We start from the raw sequence: 17,739 nt of genomic DNA, 5'->3' as shown, positions 1-17,739 counted from the left end.
AGATAGACTTCTGATGCCTCACACATAACTTAGCTTTCTCATGTGCATCTGACTAACCCCAAGGTAATCTCTGGCTAGTTCAGGTGGTATCATGACATTCTCAGATCTCAAATTCTTTCATGTATTTTTTAAAACAATATTTTTGATGAGGGAAAGAAAGATTGTTCTGAAATGCTTGCAGATTTGTCCTTCAGCTGTCAGTGGATTCATAAAGACAGTATACACTAAAGTGTTTCTGTACATACTAGTTATTTTTGCTTGTTTACCCTGGGATTGATTGTATGATAGGAAAAAATGCTTTCTGAGAACTGAAATGAAAAAGATTATAGAAGCTTGTGGATAAAGAATCATGGTGTCTGCCTCCATAGCATATGTTCATAAGCTTTATACTATGCTACCTCTTAAATAAGAGCCAGCCTTTACTGAGTACTTACTGTATGCTGGACACTGTTGTAAACTTTTTTACTTTTATTAGTTCAATTAATTCTTACAACAGCCCCATGAAGGAAAGTACCATCATGAATCCTGATTTTACAGATGAAGAAACTTCTTCCTTTACCAGCTCTGTGAACTGGCCAAATTACCTAACCTTTTTGAATGTGATTTTTCTCTTCTGTTAAGTAGATATATTGTGAAGTAAAAAGAAAGGAACACAGGTAAAATGCCTGATAACCTATGGGGGATCAGTTACTTTTAGTTTGCTTCCTTCTGCTGAGCAAAAAGGTCATGGGCTTAAAAATAGGTTGAGATTTTACTAACTGCAAGAACATGAACCGGAGCCAAAGTATGGAGACTGATAATACCTGTTGTAAGTTTGTATCAGATATTAAAGTCATATGAAGTTTGAGGGTGATCTGGCAGAAGAGATATCACCCCATCGATTGTCAGAGTTGGCCTGACAGATGGCTGGATAAATGGGTTTTCTTTAGCACCCTTTTATATACTGCACTGATTTCTTTATGCATGAGAATGACTTTTTCACAGAGAAGAGTTACTCTTTGGTTAAGGGTACTTCAGGGAGAGGTGGGGTCTTTACTTACTGTAAAGTAAAGGAGAAATAATCTAGTGAGCTTTGTTTTCCTTTTCTGTTTTCTTAACTATTTGATTAAAGTATATCACACACATAAAGAAGAGCACAGAAACCATAAATATGTATCACAAAGCAAAAACCATTTGTGTAAATATAATCCAGGTCAAGCAGTAGTAAATTACCAGCATCTCAGGAGCCTACTGCATGCTTCCAATTTCTGCCTCTTCTTTCCTCCCTAGAAGTAATCATAATTCTTACTTAAAAAATAAAAGATTAGTTGCTTGTGTTTGAAGCTCCTCAGAAGTCATTACTATTCTTATAATATAAAAGATTAGTTTTGCTTGTTTTTGAACTATCTGTAAGTGTAAACATACAGTGTGCATTTTTTTAATCTATCTACTTTTGCTCAACATTTTATTTGTGATATTCATCCATGTTAAATGTACCTCTGGCATATCTGACAGGTCACACAGTCTTTAAATATGACATAAGCAGAAAGTGGTATTTAAGACAGCTTTCCTAGTTAGGCCTGCAGAGGATGCCTTTATTAATGGCGTTGATAATTAAGAATTCTTTTGCATCACAACCACATTCAGTGGTACTGACATTAATAATTTCTTCTAGTTATTTTATTAGGTATGGTATTTTCAAAATAGTGAAAATGTTGGATGCTTTTAAAATTTATTTTAAAATTTTAGAAGCAATTTTAATATTCAAAAAAATGCAAATATAGTAAAAAGAACTTTTCCTCTTTTTCCCCAAAATATTTGAGAGTAAGTTTGTGACCAATGCCCCATCACCCCTGAATCTTTAGCGTGCAATTTTCTACAAAGACATTGCCTACATAACTACAGTACACCCTTTGAAATTAGAAAATTGGTTTATTGCTACAATCTGATGCTCACACCCTACTCAAGATTGTCCAGTTGTTCCAATAATATAAGGTCTTCCCAGAAAAAGTCCAGCCATTTTTAATATAATGAGAGTGGTTTGCATGATGCAGATGTAACCTGGCAGCTGAGGAGAGCAGACTGTAATATTCATGTGTGAACAATGAGAGCTTCACTGTACTAGTCAGTGGGGCCCCCCTGTAGATGCTGCTGAGTGAGCATGTATACTGTGTGGTCATTGCATTCAAAATGACTTAAGTGACTAGAGGAACAAATTTGCATCAAATTTTGCATTTAGCTTGAACATTTCTCCATGGAAATGGTACTATTCAGATAATTCAGAAGGCTGTAGCTATGGGCAACTGGTGATTGGCTGCTTCATCATGACAATACACCCACTCATGTGTCACATCTCATGCAGAATTTTTTGGTGAAACATCCGGGTGACTCAGCCCCCACTACAGCCCAGATTTGACAACCTGCAACTTCCGACTTTTCCCAAAACTAAAATCACCTTTGAAAGGGAAGAGATTTCAAATTGTCGATGAGATTCAGGAAAAAATGACGGGGCAGCTGGGAGATTCAGGAAAAAATGATGGGGCGATTGGGCGATTGTGAGGTCCCAAGGTGCCTACTTTGAAGAGGCATCATTTCCTATGTATAGTATTTCTTGTATCAAGTACCTGCTTCAATAAATGTCTCTTTTTGCTATTACATGGCTGGATACCTTCTGGACAGACCTGTATACATCAGATTTAGCAAAAGAATCCAGTTCAGAATCATATTTTGCAATTAGTTGTCATGTCTCTTGAACTTTCATCTGGAATAGTTCCTCAGTCTTTGATTTTCATGATCTTAAAACCTTTGAAGGTTATAGGCTAATTGTTTTGTATGTAGATTCTCCCTAAAGTTTGATTCATCTATGTTTCTTCCTGATTAGATTTAGGTTATGTATCTGACAGGAATATCACAGAAATGATGCAGTGTTCTCTTTGTCTCCTGGCAGTTATTACAAGATTTGATTTTATTTCATTTTTGATAATGTTCATTTTGATTATTTGATTAAGGTGGTATTTTGTGGGGAGGTACTTTGAAACCTTGTAAATATTTTATTCTTCATCTTAACTTCAACTTATTAATATTTTATATCATTCTGGCTTCAGGATATCCTATTTTAATACAGTGATATCAAGGTGGTTCTCACCTAATCACATGAGTCCTTTCTTTAAAGGGGGCTAGTTTTCTCTGGCTGATCAAAGAAGTGGAAGGCAGAGATTTGAAGCATAATTTAACTTCTCTGTAAAATGGGGATTATGATAATGTCTATTTTATAGCATCATTTGGAGGATTAAATAAGTTAATGCATATAGAGCACTTAAAATAGTAAGACCTGGAATATGGTAAGGTCTCATTTCTTGATGAAAATTTCTAAAAATTACTGTTAATGTAAATGTTCTCACTTCTGATTTTTGTCCCTCTCATGTTTTTGAAATAAAATGTAGGTATTCTTAAAGAAGGCAAAGCAGTTGAGAAATTACTTGTGCTTAGCCATGGAGTATGTTTTTATATTTGTACTTAATGCATGTATTAGTTTCCTATTTTGGCAAAATAAATTACCACAGATTTAGTGGCTTAAAACAACACTCATTTATTAGCTCACAACTTTGCAGGTCAGAAATCCAGGCACTGTGTTGCTGGCTTGTCTGTTCAGGACATCACAAGGTTAAAAATAAAGTTTTAGCTGAACTAAATTCTCATTTTGAGAAAAATTTCTTCAAGCTCATTCAGAATTCTGACAGAATCCAGTTCCTCTTGGTTGTAAGAATGAGGTTCCAAATTCCCTTGCTTGCTGTCAGCCAAGAGTCTGTCTCAGACCTAGAGCCCATACACATTCTTGGCCACTTGGCCTTCTCCATCTACCAGCCAGCAAGGGCACATTGAATCTTCATACACCGAATCTCTAACTTCTTCTGGGACCAGCCAGAGGAAACTGCTTTTCAAGGGCTTGTGTGATTAGGTCTGACTTATCTGATCACTTCCTTGTTTTAACTCTTCCATAAATAGTATTGTATAATCTCTGAGACCTTTATTGTATTACAGTGTCCCTTCACAGCAGTGCCTAAATAAATGTTTGATTGAATAACAGAAGATGTGTGTACACTAGGGGCCAGGAGTCTTGGCATCTGTCTTACGATTTTGCTTATTACAATGTACATGTATCAGATTATTTTCTAACAAACAATTTCAAATATAATAGTGAGGGCTTTCTGAAAATCTCACTGAGAAAGAGTGGAAAAGCTTCTCAAATTGCCTGTCCTATCTTGTGGCAACCTACTCAGGACTCATCGCAGATTGTTTTGCTTCTTAAAGTAATGCAGGTTTTTCTTTGCAATGTAAGGGAAATACAGGTATATCTTGGAGAGACTTCAGGTTGCATTTCAGATCACCATAATTAAGTTTTGCAGTTTTGCAATAAATTGAGTTTTAACTTTTTGTCCAGTGGACGACAGTCTTGCCTTCAATTTGTAAAAAAACAGAACATTTGTGAAGCACAATAAAACTAGGGATGTCTGTATTCTCTGTTTCACCTGAATCAGGCCTGACAACACAACATCTTACTGGTTTTGAGGTAAATTCCCAGAACATCTCACAGATTCACAATCATAAATTCAGGCAGTGGAATCTCTGTGTGCCTATAGGCAAATTTTTGCTTCTCTCTCCTCAGCCGACAAATGGGCATAATGAAAGTTCAGTTGTCAGTAATGAGAACTAGTGTCCATAGTTAACTTTTGATAATTATGCTCCTTCTGTTACTGTTATGAGTACTAAAATGCTCTGAGCACTTGGTCATTTCTTAATAAAGTTTTACTTCTCCTACCCCCCCTTTACATTAATGAGACTAGTTAAGAGTAAATTGTATACTTAAATGGTAAGGAATAATGGGAAGTTTTATGGGAGAATGTACAGTGGTTTTAAAAATTCATAATATAAAAATTCATATAAAAATGATTTCTGCTTAGTCTTTGGATATTTTTGTGATTTGTTAGTATTCTATATATTTTCATTCTCTGGGTATTTGAGAGGGCAGTTTAAAATACCAGTGGTCTGGTACTTCAGTTCCATTGTAAATAACCTTAATGTAAAGAAGTGGGGACTTGCCTATCTGTAAGGATTAGTATAGGAGAAATGGGCATAATGTTGGAGAGCACATTTAAATGTCAGTAACCAAAGTTGTGAAAAGTATTTTGTATTTAACAAATATTTTGTTTTTAAAATTCCACTTGTTAGTAAGAGCTAGGTTTTATAAGTGTACTTAAATATAGAGACTCTGCTTGGACAACTCTTGTACTCAATTTGCTTAAACTACCTTTCAGTAGAATTCAGTGTAGATTTATGGAAAACTACTAAGTAATTATGATTAACTAGTGCTTCTTAGACTTTAGAATCCATAGAATTCCTAGTGAGATTGTTAAAACGTAGATTCCTGGGCCTCATCCCCAGGATTCTGATGGTGTTAAGAATTTGATTTTATAACAGTCTTCAGCAGTGCTGCCAGTCAAAATAGTTTGAGTTATACAGAACTAGATGACGTTTAATTTGAGAGAATGAAGAGACCTTGGCAAATAACAGGTTAATTCTTTGGGCTAGGGGTATTTCATTGTGTTTTATGGTCCTTTGTAACATAATTGTTCTAAAATGGCAAATTAGCTTTGTTGCATTGTCTTATATCTAGGCACTAATAGATTAGTCAGAATTTAGCCAATTAAGAAATATTTTACATAATGTTTTACTACCATTATTGGTATTTGCTGTTTTATTATTGCAGTAATAAGCTATAATAACCTTCTATTTCAACAATTATATCAAAATAAAATAGCCTGAATTGTAATAAAAATTTTACTTAAAAAATAATTCTTAATTGTGGTAGATAACTACTTTTTTTTAGTAAACATGGATATTTTTATTTTTATTATTTTTAATTTTATTTTAATCATTGTTCAAGTACAGTTTTCTCCCTTTGATAACTACTTTTTTGTTGTTGTTATTTACAGGCAGTACTTAATTTTCCTAAATATTGTGAACCTGTGGTTAAAGGAGAAGGTAACTATGTAATTTTATTTACTTTTTTGAAAAAAAATTTGTAAGCTCTAAATTACTGAAATTTTCTTCCCTTTGGTGTAGCAAGTGAACGTGATACTCGCAAACTCTGGAGAAATATTGAACCTCATTTGAAGAAGGCCATGCAGACTGTTTATCTCAGGGAAATATCAAGGTAATTTTCTGTTTAGTAGGTATATTATTTCCATATATTTATTTGGGATATTTACTATAGTATACAAGTTTTCTTTTGTATGTGAGCAAGGTAAAAAACTCTAGAGGTTTATATTATTTCTTGTTGTTTAGGGAAGGACATAATTTGACATGAGTTATATAAGGTCTGTCCAGCAGGTATCCAGCCATGTAATAGGAAAAATAGAGACATTTATTGAAGAAGATACAAGATACAAGACATACTGTACATAGGACAATGATGCCTCTTCAAACTAGGCACCTTGGAACCTCACAAAGTTCTCCCAGTCACCATCAGCTGTCCCATGGTATTTTCCTGAATTTCATCAGCGGTCTGAAATCTTTTCCCTTTCAAAGGTGATTTTAGTTTTGAGAAAAGCCAGAAGTCCCAGTTTGCCAAATTTGGGCTGTGGGGGTGCTGAATTACCTGGATGATTTGATATTTTCCCAAAAAACTGCATGAGATATGATGCATAAGAGGGCACATTGTCATGATGAAGCAGCCTATCACCAGTTGCCCATAGCTGCAGCCTTCTGAATCATCCATATAGTTTCTACAGAGAAATGTTCAAGCTTTATACAAAATATGATGCAGAGTCATTGCTGTACTCATGTAGTCATTTTGGATGTGACGACCACCCAGTACACACTCTCACTTAGCAGCGTCTACTGTCCCTGCTGCCTAGTACAGTGAAATCAAAATTGTTCTCAAATGCGTATTCCAGTCCACTCTTCTTGGCTGCCAGGTTACATTGATGTCACTCATAACATTCTTGTTTATATTAACAGTAGTTGGACTTTTTCTTGACAGATCTTGTATATCTAACTATTGTAAAATTTAAAAAATCTGGATAGTTACAGAAAAGTCAGTTTTAGCTTTGTTCTATATATTTCTGTGAGATATTTGAGTGATATGAAACTCTGATCATTAAAGAAATGTGTAAATCAAGTTATAAATCTGTATTTGTCTTTTATTAGAATTTCACTGTAACAAAACTGCTCAAGAGACACAGTGGCACATAGTACAGTAGGAAGAACATGGTTTTGATTTCCTGCTCAGACATTTTTTGCCTTATGGGGTCTGAGCTAGTTACCTAAAAATGCCACTTCTCAGCTTCCTCCTATAATAATCCTTAGAAGATTTAAATAATATATATAAGAATGATTTTTGAAATATGAAGTACCTTATAGGTGTTAAATGTGAAGCCTAGGTTACAAAGCAACATTAGAAATTTAAAAACAGTGCTATCTGTTCTTCTTACTTTCTAGTCTTTTATTACTTCTCTCTCTTAAATACCTTATTTTCAAAGCTGGTTTATTAATTTTGTCTTTAGTTTAATTAGCTACTGAAAATTTAATAGTTAATATTTAAGGTTAAAATTTAATAGTTTCTCAATAAATATGAACATTACAAAGATAATGTTCTTCTTTTTAAATACATTTTATTGATTTTGCTATTACAATTGTCCCAATTTTTCCCACTTTGCCCCTCTCTGCCCTGTACATCATTCCTTCCAGCAGTCTCTTCCCTTAGTTCATGTCCATGGGTCATGCATATGAGTTCTTTGGCTACTCCATTTCCTATACTATTCTTAACCTCCCCCTGTATATTTTTGTACCTACCAATTTGTACTCCTTAATCTCTGCACCTTTTCTCCTATTCCTCTTTTCCCCCTCCTAGCTGATAACCCTCCAAATGATCTCCATATATATGATTCTGCTCCTGCTCTGGTTGTTTGCTTAGTTTGTTCTTTTAGATTCAGCTATTGATAGTTCTGTGTTTGTTGCCATTTTAATATTCATAGTTTTGATCTTTTTCTTGTATAGTTCTCTTTAACATTTCATATAATAATGGCTTGGTGATGATGATGCATTAATTTTACCTTGTCTGGGAAACATTTTATCTGCCCTTCAATTCTAAATGATAACTTTGCTGGATAGAGTAATCTAGATTATAGGTCCATTCTTTTCATTACTTTGAATACTACTTCCCAGTTCCTTCTAGCCTGCAAAGTATCTTTTGAGAAATCAGCTGACAGTCTTATGGGAACTCCTTTGTAGGTAACTCTCTGCTTTTCTCTTGCTGCTTTTAAAATTGTCTCTTTATCTTTAACCTTTGATATTTTAATTATGATGTGTCTTGTTGTGGTGCTCTTTGGGTCCAACTTGTTTGGGACTTTCTGTACTTCCTGGATTTGTATGTCTGTTTCCTTCATTTATTTAATTAGGGACATTTTCTTGCATTATTTTTTCAAATAAGTTTTTGGTTTCTTTTTCATTTTTTAAAGTATTTGTATTGATTATGCTATTACAGTTTTCCCAACTTTCCCCATTTTATCCTCCCTGCCACACCCCCAACCTCTCCACCATTCCCTCCCCCTCTTAGTTCATATCCATGGATTGCACATATAAGTTCTTTGAGTAGTCTGTTTCCTATACCATTTTTCTCTCTCCCAATCTATTTTATGCCTGCCAATTATGCTTCTTCTCTGTACCTCTTCTCCTCTATTCCTCCCTTCTCCCTCCCCACTGAAATCCCTCCATGTGATGTCCATTTCTCTGATTCTGTTCCTGTTATACTTGTTTGCTTAGGTTTTGTTTTCGTTGTTCTTTCTTGTATATTTTTAGGTCCATTTGTTGATACTTGTGAGTTTGCTGTCATTTTACTGTTCATAGTTTTGATCTTCCTTTTCTTAGATAAGGCCCTTTAACATTTCAGATAATAAGGGCTTGGTGATGATGAACTCCTTTAACTTGGGAAGCACTTTATCTGCCCTTGTAATCTAAATGAAAGCTTTGTTGGATAGAGTATTCTTGAATGTAGGTCCTTGCCTTTCATGACTTCAACTACTTCTTTCCAGCCCCTTCCTGCCTGCAAGGTTTCTTTGGAGAAATCAGTTGATAGCCTTATGGGCACTCCTTTGTAGGTAACTCTTTCCTTTTCTCTTGCTGCTTTTAAGATTCTCTCTTTATCTTTAATCTTGGGTAACTTAATGATGATGTGTCTTGGTGTGTTCCTCTTTGGGTCCAATTTCTTTGGGACTCTCTGAGCTTCCTGGACTTCCTGAAAGTCTATTTCCTTTACCAGATTGGGGAAGTTCTCCTTTATTATTTGTTCAAGTAAGTTTTCAGTTTCTTGCTGTTGCTCTTCTCCTTCTGACACTCCTATAATTCAGATATCGGAATGTTTCAGGTTGTCCCAGAGGTTTGTAAGAATCTCTCCCCTTTTTTGAATTCTTGTTTCTTCATTCTGTTTTGATTGGATGTTTACTGCTTCCTTTTGTTCTAAATTGTTGCTTTGAGCCCTGGTTTCCTACCTGTCACTGTTGGTTCCCTGAATATTTTGCTTTATTTCACTCTGGGTATTCTTCATTTGTTCTTTCATTTTTTGACCAATCTCAATCAGATCTGTGAGCATTTTGATCGACAGGGCTTTAAATTCTCCATCAGATAGGTTGGCAATCTCCTCATTGCTTAGTTCTGAGGTTTTGCTTTGTTTTTTCATTTGGGCCATATTTCTTTGTCTTGGCACAGCTGATTAAGTTGTAAGGGGGCGGGGCCTTAGGTATTCACCTTGGCAAGGTTACCCTCTTTGCTGAATGTGGCGCTGCCTGTGGGGAAGGGGCCAGAGAGGCAACAGTGCAGATGACCTGTCTGCTCGTCTGCACCTCACTTTCTAAGGGACTCTAGTTTGAGACTGGGAGTTTCTCCCACAGCTGCAACCCCAGCCATAGCCCTCAGCCACCTCTGAGTCTCAGTTTTCCGCTTAAGTCAGCCCCTCCCGTGCAGCCCACCTAGCTGGGCAGCCAGCCCTGCCCCCATGGTCCACTGCCTCACTGCAGTTTTTCTGGGTCATCCCGTACAGTCTGCCACCTTACTGGTCTGGTTGTTCTGGTTGATTTTTTTTTTTTGCTTTAATTCCTTGGTTGTCAGAGTTCCATGCAGTTTGATTTTCTGTTGCTTTTGGTGGTTTATTGATTTTAGATTGGTTGTTATCTTCCTTTTGGTTGTGCGAGGAAGCGAAAGTTTCCTACCTATACCTCTATCTTGGCTGGAACTCAGTTTTCAGTTTCTTGCTCTTTCTCTTCTCCTTCTGGCACCCCTATGATTCAGGTATTGCTATGTTTGGAAATGTCCTAGAGGCTCCTTATTCTATTCTCTCTTTTTTTTAAATACCTTTTCTTACTGCTGTTTTGATTGAATGCTTTTTTCCTCCCTTGTGTTCCAAATCGTTGATTTGATTCTTGGCTTCATCCCCTCCACCATTAGTTCCCTGTGGATTTTTCTTTATTTCACTTAATGCAGCCTTCATTTCTGCCTGGGTCTTTTTTGTATTGTTGCAGTGCACACTGGTTCTTTGAGCACCTTAATAGTTAGCATTTTAAACTCTGCATCTGACAGGTTGCTTATCTCTATTTCATTTAGTTCTTTTCTCGGCGTTTTGTTCTGTTCTTTGATTTGCCATATTTCTTTATTTGTCTCCTCAATTTGGCAACCTCTCTGTGTTTGTTTCTGTGTATTAGGTAGGGCTGCTTTGACTCCCTTGGTAGCATGGCCTATGTAGAAAAGGCACCCCTCTGGATGAATGTGGCTTCTTCAAATCCTTGGTTGTTGGACTTACATAGCACTCAATTTTCTGATGAATCTGGGTGATACTTGTTTTATAATTTAGTTGTAATTTTTGTTGTAGTTGTGCATGGAGGTAAAGAGTGTTTACCTACGCCTCCATCTTGGCTGGAAGTCTCTTAATGTGCCCATGGCCAACTGGCTGGTCCAGGGCCTGTTATTCTTCTTTTCAGTTATAAAAAGTTATTCATGAGAGGTTTTGGAAGTCATGGAATAGAAAACCCTGTGGTATTTTAAATGTGGGAAAAATTGTCTATTTGTTATAATAATTCTTACAAAACAATGAAAGAAAGAACTGTAGTTTTCCATAGGATAATGATGGCCACCTAATCCAGTTCTCTCCACAAGATTGATAAGAAGAGCAAAGAACACCACTTTCCTGCAGGGGTATCCCTTTCCTGCAGCATACTAGGAGTCTGTAGAGTTGACTGAAAACTTCAATTTATATGCAGATAGTGAAGTAACTAAAGCCTGCGGAGCCAGCTCTGGAGCTCATGCTAAAGTGAAAAGCTAAAGACTGCATGGAAAAGACAAGAGGGTAGTGGGGGCCTTGGATAGGGTTGACTAGTAGTGGTGAAATACAGATGAAATCTCCTCCAGAAAGGGAGTCTAACCCTGATTAGGAAATATTGACAACAGATCTGGACCCTATGCATAGAGTGTTGTCTATTAAAGAATCCAAAAAAAGGAAGTGTCTTATGACTATTTAGGATAATAATTAGTATGGCAGTCTTGGGAAAGTATTGTTTCTGAAGGGAGGCTGAGAGATGATTTGGAAGGACATGCCATCTCCTTGGAGGCTTGGCAGTGAAGAAAGAAGAAAGGGGTAGAAATTAAGGCTAACACCCTCTCCAGTTCTTATACCTACCTCTGTCAAACAAGAAGATAAGCCAGTCTATCCCAGTTAAAATGGCACTATACCTGTATTAAAGAAACTGCTTCATTATTCTTAAAGAAAAAAAGTACTTTAGAATTAAGAAGTCTACTAAGTCATCCAAAACCCTCACACCTGCATTTATAGAATCATCTGTTCACTGATCCAAGCAAACTTGGGGCATTTCAAAGTGAAGAGAAAATGAAATAGAAAAGGCATGAAAAGGTTATTATAGGAAGAAACAGAATATGTAAATAAAAACATTTTAGCTGATGAAATTACCCCTTCAGACCCAAAATAGAGTAGAGGAAGATGTAACACAATATTCCAACTTGATGTAAAGATTTTAAACTAGCATTTTCAGATATGGAAAAATACTTTAAATTTAGAAATTTAACAACTCAGGAAAAATGGCTGAAGAAGAAGAGGTTGGGAAACAAAAACTAACCAGACTCACTAATGGAATTCAAGCAAAATTAATCGTCTCAGAAATGAAAATGAAATTTTAAGGTTTCCTACGGAGAGTGGATTTAACTGAGAACATAGTCAAACCTTGGTTCTTGACATCTCCCATCTTGGACCAAGTTGTTCACAGAAAAACTGTCTTGGTTGCTGAACAAAATTTTGGTTCTTGACCCAACAGCCCTTTTGTGCTGATACCTGTGTGATTAGTTACACATCTCTCAGGTGACTGACAAAGGAGAGGATGCATGAATATGAATGATTCACTTTCCAAACAAATCACTTCTTGAACAGTCTTCCAGAATAAATTAAGCTCAAGAACAGAGGTTCCACTATGTAATAAAGGATATTGAGGAGGAAAGTGAAAACCAAGAGGACAAACCTAAAGACATAAAAATAATCAAGTAGAATGTAATAAATATTACAAGCAAAGAAGATTCAATATATGTATCATTGGGATTCTTAAAGAAATAAAATAAAACAATGGATATGAATTAAGATCTAAAACTATACTCCAAGAAAACTTTTCCAGAGTTAAAAGGCAACTCTGTATATTAAGGGGTTCATCTCTCCATTTCACTCACAACAGTCAATTCTGAGACTGTCCTAGTCCATTATTCTGTAACAAATTACCACAAATTAGTAGTTTAAAACAAGGAACATTTATTATCTTATATTTCTGCATGTCAGAAGTCTAAAATGGGTGCATAGTATTGCATCCATTCTGAAGTGTTTAGGGAGAATCTGGTTCTTTGCTTTTTCTGGCATCTGGAGGCTATCTGCATTCCTTAGCTTGTGCTCCTTCCTCTGTTTTCCAAGCTAGCAATGTATCATTTTCTCTTTTCTCTGAACTGCTATCTTTTTTTTTATAAGAATCCCGTGATTGCATTGCATTTCCTAGATAATTAGAATAACATCGCCATCCCAAGATCCTCAGAAGTCCTTTTTACCATGTAAGGTAACATTCCCAGGGTCCAGGGCTTATAGCATGGACATCTTTAGGGACTATTATTCAGCCTACTGCAGAGATCTTTTTATGCTTTTCACTTTAAAAATAAATATTAAAGAAAAAAAGTCTCTGAGCTCCCATGCAGAAAGGTAAGTTCACTTACCAGGGAAAGTGAATCTTTGTTAAAGACAAGTAGAATGACATTTTCAAAAAACTCAAGGAGAGAGGAGTTTCTTCAGGTAAGGAATATTATATCCAACCAATCTGTTGTTCAAGTTATCAGGGCTGTAGAAAAACAGTTTTAAATATGTAAGAACTCAAAGAACACTATGTTCACAAACCCCTTCAGAAGAGTCTTTTACTGACAATGTTGGTACAACAGAGATGACTGGGGAAAACTACGAAAAGGATTTATGGTGAGCACTAATTTAATTAATTTTAGCTCAAAACTAAAAGATGGGAAAAAGGTTGAAAGAATACAATATATACATTACATGTTCTAACAGGGTAGGAATAACATAGTTTCAAAGTTAAAAATGCGAAGAGGGAGAGAGAAAGGACAAAGGAGAGCAAACTCATTGATTATTGAAAAAGGAAGAGAAGGGTACCAGAAAAATTCAGAAGTTAAAACTATGAAGAAGCCACATATCCATCTGTATCCCTTTCACTGTTTTCCTAACCGTATAGATTTTCTGGCCTATTCTTGTATCTTTTTTCAAAAGTGTTCAAATATGTACATATGTATCTTTACATGTGCAAAAGCATCTTCCCTTTGCAATTTGCAATGATATGTAATCTGCAATGTGCTTTTTTCACAAAAAGGTATAGAGCACAGAAATAAGCTGATCTGACCTGCTGTCTCACTGAAGCATTCTGAAAACCTTTTACTTTAATGGGTGAATTATCTCATTTGTATTTATTGATATGAAGTATATATGTTTTATAATTTTGTCATGTTAATTTGCTGAATTTCTTTATGTGGTTATTTTCTGTCTTTTTTTTTTTTTAAAGTTTTGGTAGGATAGTTTCCATTTTGATTCCAAATGGTTACCTTTCTACTCATACTACACATAATGCCCATAGTCCCATTATTTTCTCTCAAAGTGGCATAAAGGACCAGTGAGACTTTCCATCTAAGACTGGTGATATCTACTGATCCATTTGAAAGTGTTTAAATTGCTTAAGTTAAATGACTTGCCCCCCCCACAATATCCCTGACCTCGTTTATTCATGTAAAATAAATTTTATTAAATTAAAAATAATAACCACATATTTCATATTTTCTAATTGAGATTAAATACTTGGAATAAGCAGAAGAAAAAGAATAGTCATAGAAGGCTAGATTCTGACTCAACAAGCTGTTGTTGGAATGTATGTTGATTTTATATAGCTTTTATAAGCAGTTTGGACAATTATGATTTCTAGCCTACTGTTTCTCTTTAATTTAATTTTTATTTATTGATTTTTAGAAAGAGTGAGAGGTAGATAGATTTTTGTTGTTCCACTTATTTATGCATTTTCTTGTTGCCTCCTGTATGTGTCCCCACCGAGGATTGAACCCTCAACCTTGGCATATTGTGATGATGCTCTAACCAACTGAGCTACCTGGTCGGGGCTATGATTTCTAGCCTATTCTATCAATTAATACAGTTGTACTCTGTGACTCTGATTCACCTTTGGGAATTAATAGTTCATATTTATTTACAACATTGGTGGACTTTTTAGTCAAATCTTAATTGACAGCTGGTTCCAACACTTAGTAGCTTTGCAACCTTTGTCAAATTAGTTAACCCCTTTGACTCTCAGTTTTGCCATTTGTAAAAAAAAACAAAAAAACTAAAGAATAAATGAAAGTCTATCCTATAAGGTTATGAGGATTAAATAGGGTATGTTAAGACCTGGGTTAATAGTAGACAGTTAATAAATGTTATAGTCTCCTCTCTTCCTATTGTCCTTTGAGAGGTTAAATAAGAACCTTAAATGGGTGATCACTATATAAGAAAATCATATTAATTTAAACTGTCTCAAAGCCTGGGTTATAATATTGTAACTGGTAAAAATTTATTTTTATTTCCATTTATAAGAAGTAAGAAACGTGAAAATGCCTTCTAATCTGTGATGTGCTGTCAAGTAACTGTGAGATGGAAAAAATGATCTATTTTTTAAAAGATTTTATTTATTTATTTTTAGAGAGAAAAGAAGAGAAAAAATGGGAGCGAAAACTTTGATTGGTTGCCTCTTGAATGTGCCCTTACTGGGGACCAAATCTGCAACCCAGTTATGTGCCCCAACCAGAAATCAGACAGCCCGGATGCAACTTGCAACTCCTTGCCTTGCAGGACAATGCCCAACCAACTGAGCCACACTGGTCAGGGCTGGAAATTATGTTTTGAAAGTCAACTTGTTAGACTAGGTTTGCTCTTCACATAGGTTACTAGTAGCCTCTCAAAATTTCCCTTTTTCTGTATTCCTAGAATATTCAGCTGTGCTTACAGATTTGAAAAACTGTTTAGTTTTATTTAGTATATTTAATTGTTCTGGCATTTTCTTTTCAATTAGCATTTTAAGAGCTTTATTAGAGAGTTTAAAAGTCAGAGGAAGTTCTTACAGATCAATGCATCTAATTGCATTACTTTTTGATGTGAAGGTTATTGATTTATTCAATGTCATACAACTAAATCTTTGGTCTCCCAGGGTAGTCTTTTCACTACACTATGGTATGTTTTCTTATGAACTGGATTTGACATATGTTAATCACTTCATAGTCTTAATAATATTTGGGGCTGTTTACTAGTTTTAATTGTGCCCTGCCTGATGTGGCTCAGTGGATTGAATGCCACTGGCCTGTGAACCAAAGGGTCACCAGCTCAATTCCCAGTCAGGACACATGCCTGGGTTGCAGGCCAGGTCCCCAGTAGGGGGTGTGTGAGAGGCAACCACACATTAATGTTTCTCTTCCTCTCTTCTTCCCTTTCACTCTCTCTAAAAGTAAATAAATGAAATCTTTAAAAAAATAGTTGTAATTGCAAGTAAGATCAGAATGAGGCAATGGAAATTGCATGAACTAACTCTGCAGACACCTACAAGGATTCAGTTCTAGCAACTTAACTTGTGGACCTCAGTGTCCTGATACAATGATGCTTATTTTAAGGATTGTTACTGAATTAGACATAGTGTATAACAATTGTTACTTAATATGGTAACTGGAACATTGGGCGTTTTACTGAATGACAAGTAATATTATTTGTTGATACCTTTTGATAGCTTTACAATTATGATCAAAGTTTTAAAAATAATTAGTATGTGGGTATGTTATATAAGTTTATGTCTAATATACTTTATATGATTTTGTAGAGGTACAAACATACATATTGCATGTATGTATTTTGTTTATAGGGAAATTGAGTCTATTTTGTACATAAATTTTAGTTTTTCTAGAACTCTGTTTTAAGTATGGTATATTGATTTTGTATATTTTCAACCCATTATTGCTTTTCTGTTTTCTTTAAGTTCACAGTGGGAAAAGCTACAGAAAGATGATGCAGATCCAGGACAACTGGAAGGTATTAAGAAAATATTAAGACTGTTTTATTACTAATAAACAAGATACTGAGGTTAATACTACAGATAACGTCAGTCAGAAGTGTTATAAAAGTAAATTTACTTTGTAAGCTATACCGATATTTTAAGTGAACCTCCACCTTAATAGGAGGAGGTAAAGTTAGTATACCAGTTTTCTGTTTTCTGAATGTTGGAATTTTGTCATGCAAGAATCAAGTGGTTTCTATTTTTTTAAATACTTTTGTTAAAACAATTATATGACAGTTTCATCTCGGTATATATATATATATATATATATATATATATATATATATATATTTCATGAGTTTTATGGAATAAAATTCAATTTTATGTTAATCTAGTTTGCGGGATACATTTCAGTTGGTTATGTTTTAAAAGCTTTGTGTTTTTGTTTTCTTTAAAGAAACTGTTACTTTGGTTTTATCCCAGTAGAACAGCTTTTACTTTAAAAAAAATAAGAGAATATCTAAAATATTCGTATTTAAAAATAGGTCAGTGGCTAGTGGTTGAGGAAACTGGTATGGAATGAAGTAGTACTAAGATTGCATTTTGCCTATTTTGGTTTCTCAGTGCTCTAGATGTTATACAGGTGACTGTTAGGTGTGTGTTTTAATGGAAAGAAATAGATGCTGGAGTTAGAAAACCTGCAATAATTGGTCTGCACTACTCCCTAATTGTGTGCTCTTGACCCCAACTCAGTCAGTGTCTTCATCTAAAATGGGAAAAATATCTAGCTTTAAGTTACTGCAAAGATTCAGGCATACTTAGCACAATTTGTGACACCTACTATATTTTCAGTAAATATCAGATTCCTTCTTCTCCTGTAAAAATCAGTGCTGCTTGAGTGACTCAGTTGTTTTATTTATCTGTTCATTCATTATTTCCTTTGTGAAAGGCACTGTAGTGATAGAAAAAAAATTAGACATGGCTCCTTCAGTGAACGGTATAGGTTGGTAAGAAATATAATTTCAGTATAGTTAACTTTTAATAATATAGGTATAAAGTTACGTGGGCCGTAAGTGAAAAACACAAAGTA

The 17,739-nt window shown here is 35.1% G+C and overlaps 1 protein-coding gene across 1 annotated transcript in view; it reads left to right on the top strand.

Moving 5' to 3' along the window:
* The window catches only part of ORC5 (origin recognition complex subunit 5), a 94,848-nt gene that overhangs the window by 33,906 nt on the left and 43,203 nt on the right, over positions 1 to 17,739 (top strand). The window contains exons 7-9 of the mRNA XM_045827932.1: positions 5,973 to 6,021; positions 6,103 to 6,193; positions 16,632 to 16,684. Of these exons, the coding sequence (XP_045683888.1) occupies positions 5,973 to 6,021; positions 6,103 to 6,193; positions 16,632 to 16,684 (193 nt within the window). The remainder of the gene's footprint in view (positions 1 to 5,972; positions 6,022 to 6,102; positions 6,194 to 16,631; positions 16,685 to 17,739) is intronic.

The sequence above is a fragment of the Phyllostomus hastatus genome, unplaced genomic scaffold (assembly GCF_019186645.2).
Source record: "Phyllostomus hastatus isolate PE091 unplaced genomic scaffold, TTU_PhHast_1.1 phas_scaffold_78, whole genome shotgun sequence".
NCBI classification, from domain to species: Eukaryota; Metazoa; Chordata; class Mammalia; order Chiroptera; family Phyllostomidae; genus Phyllostomus; species Phyllostomus hastatus.
The sequence above is the reverse complement of the archived record's forward strand: the minus strand, read 5'-3'. Positions and strand labels throughout refer to the sequence as shown.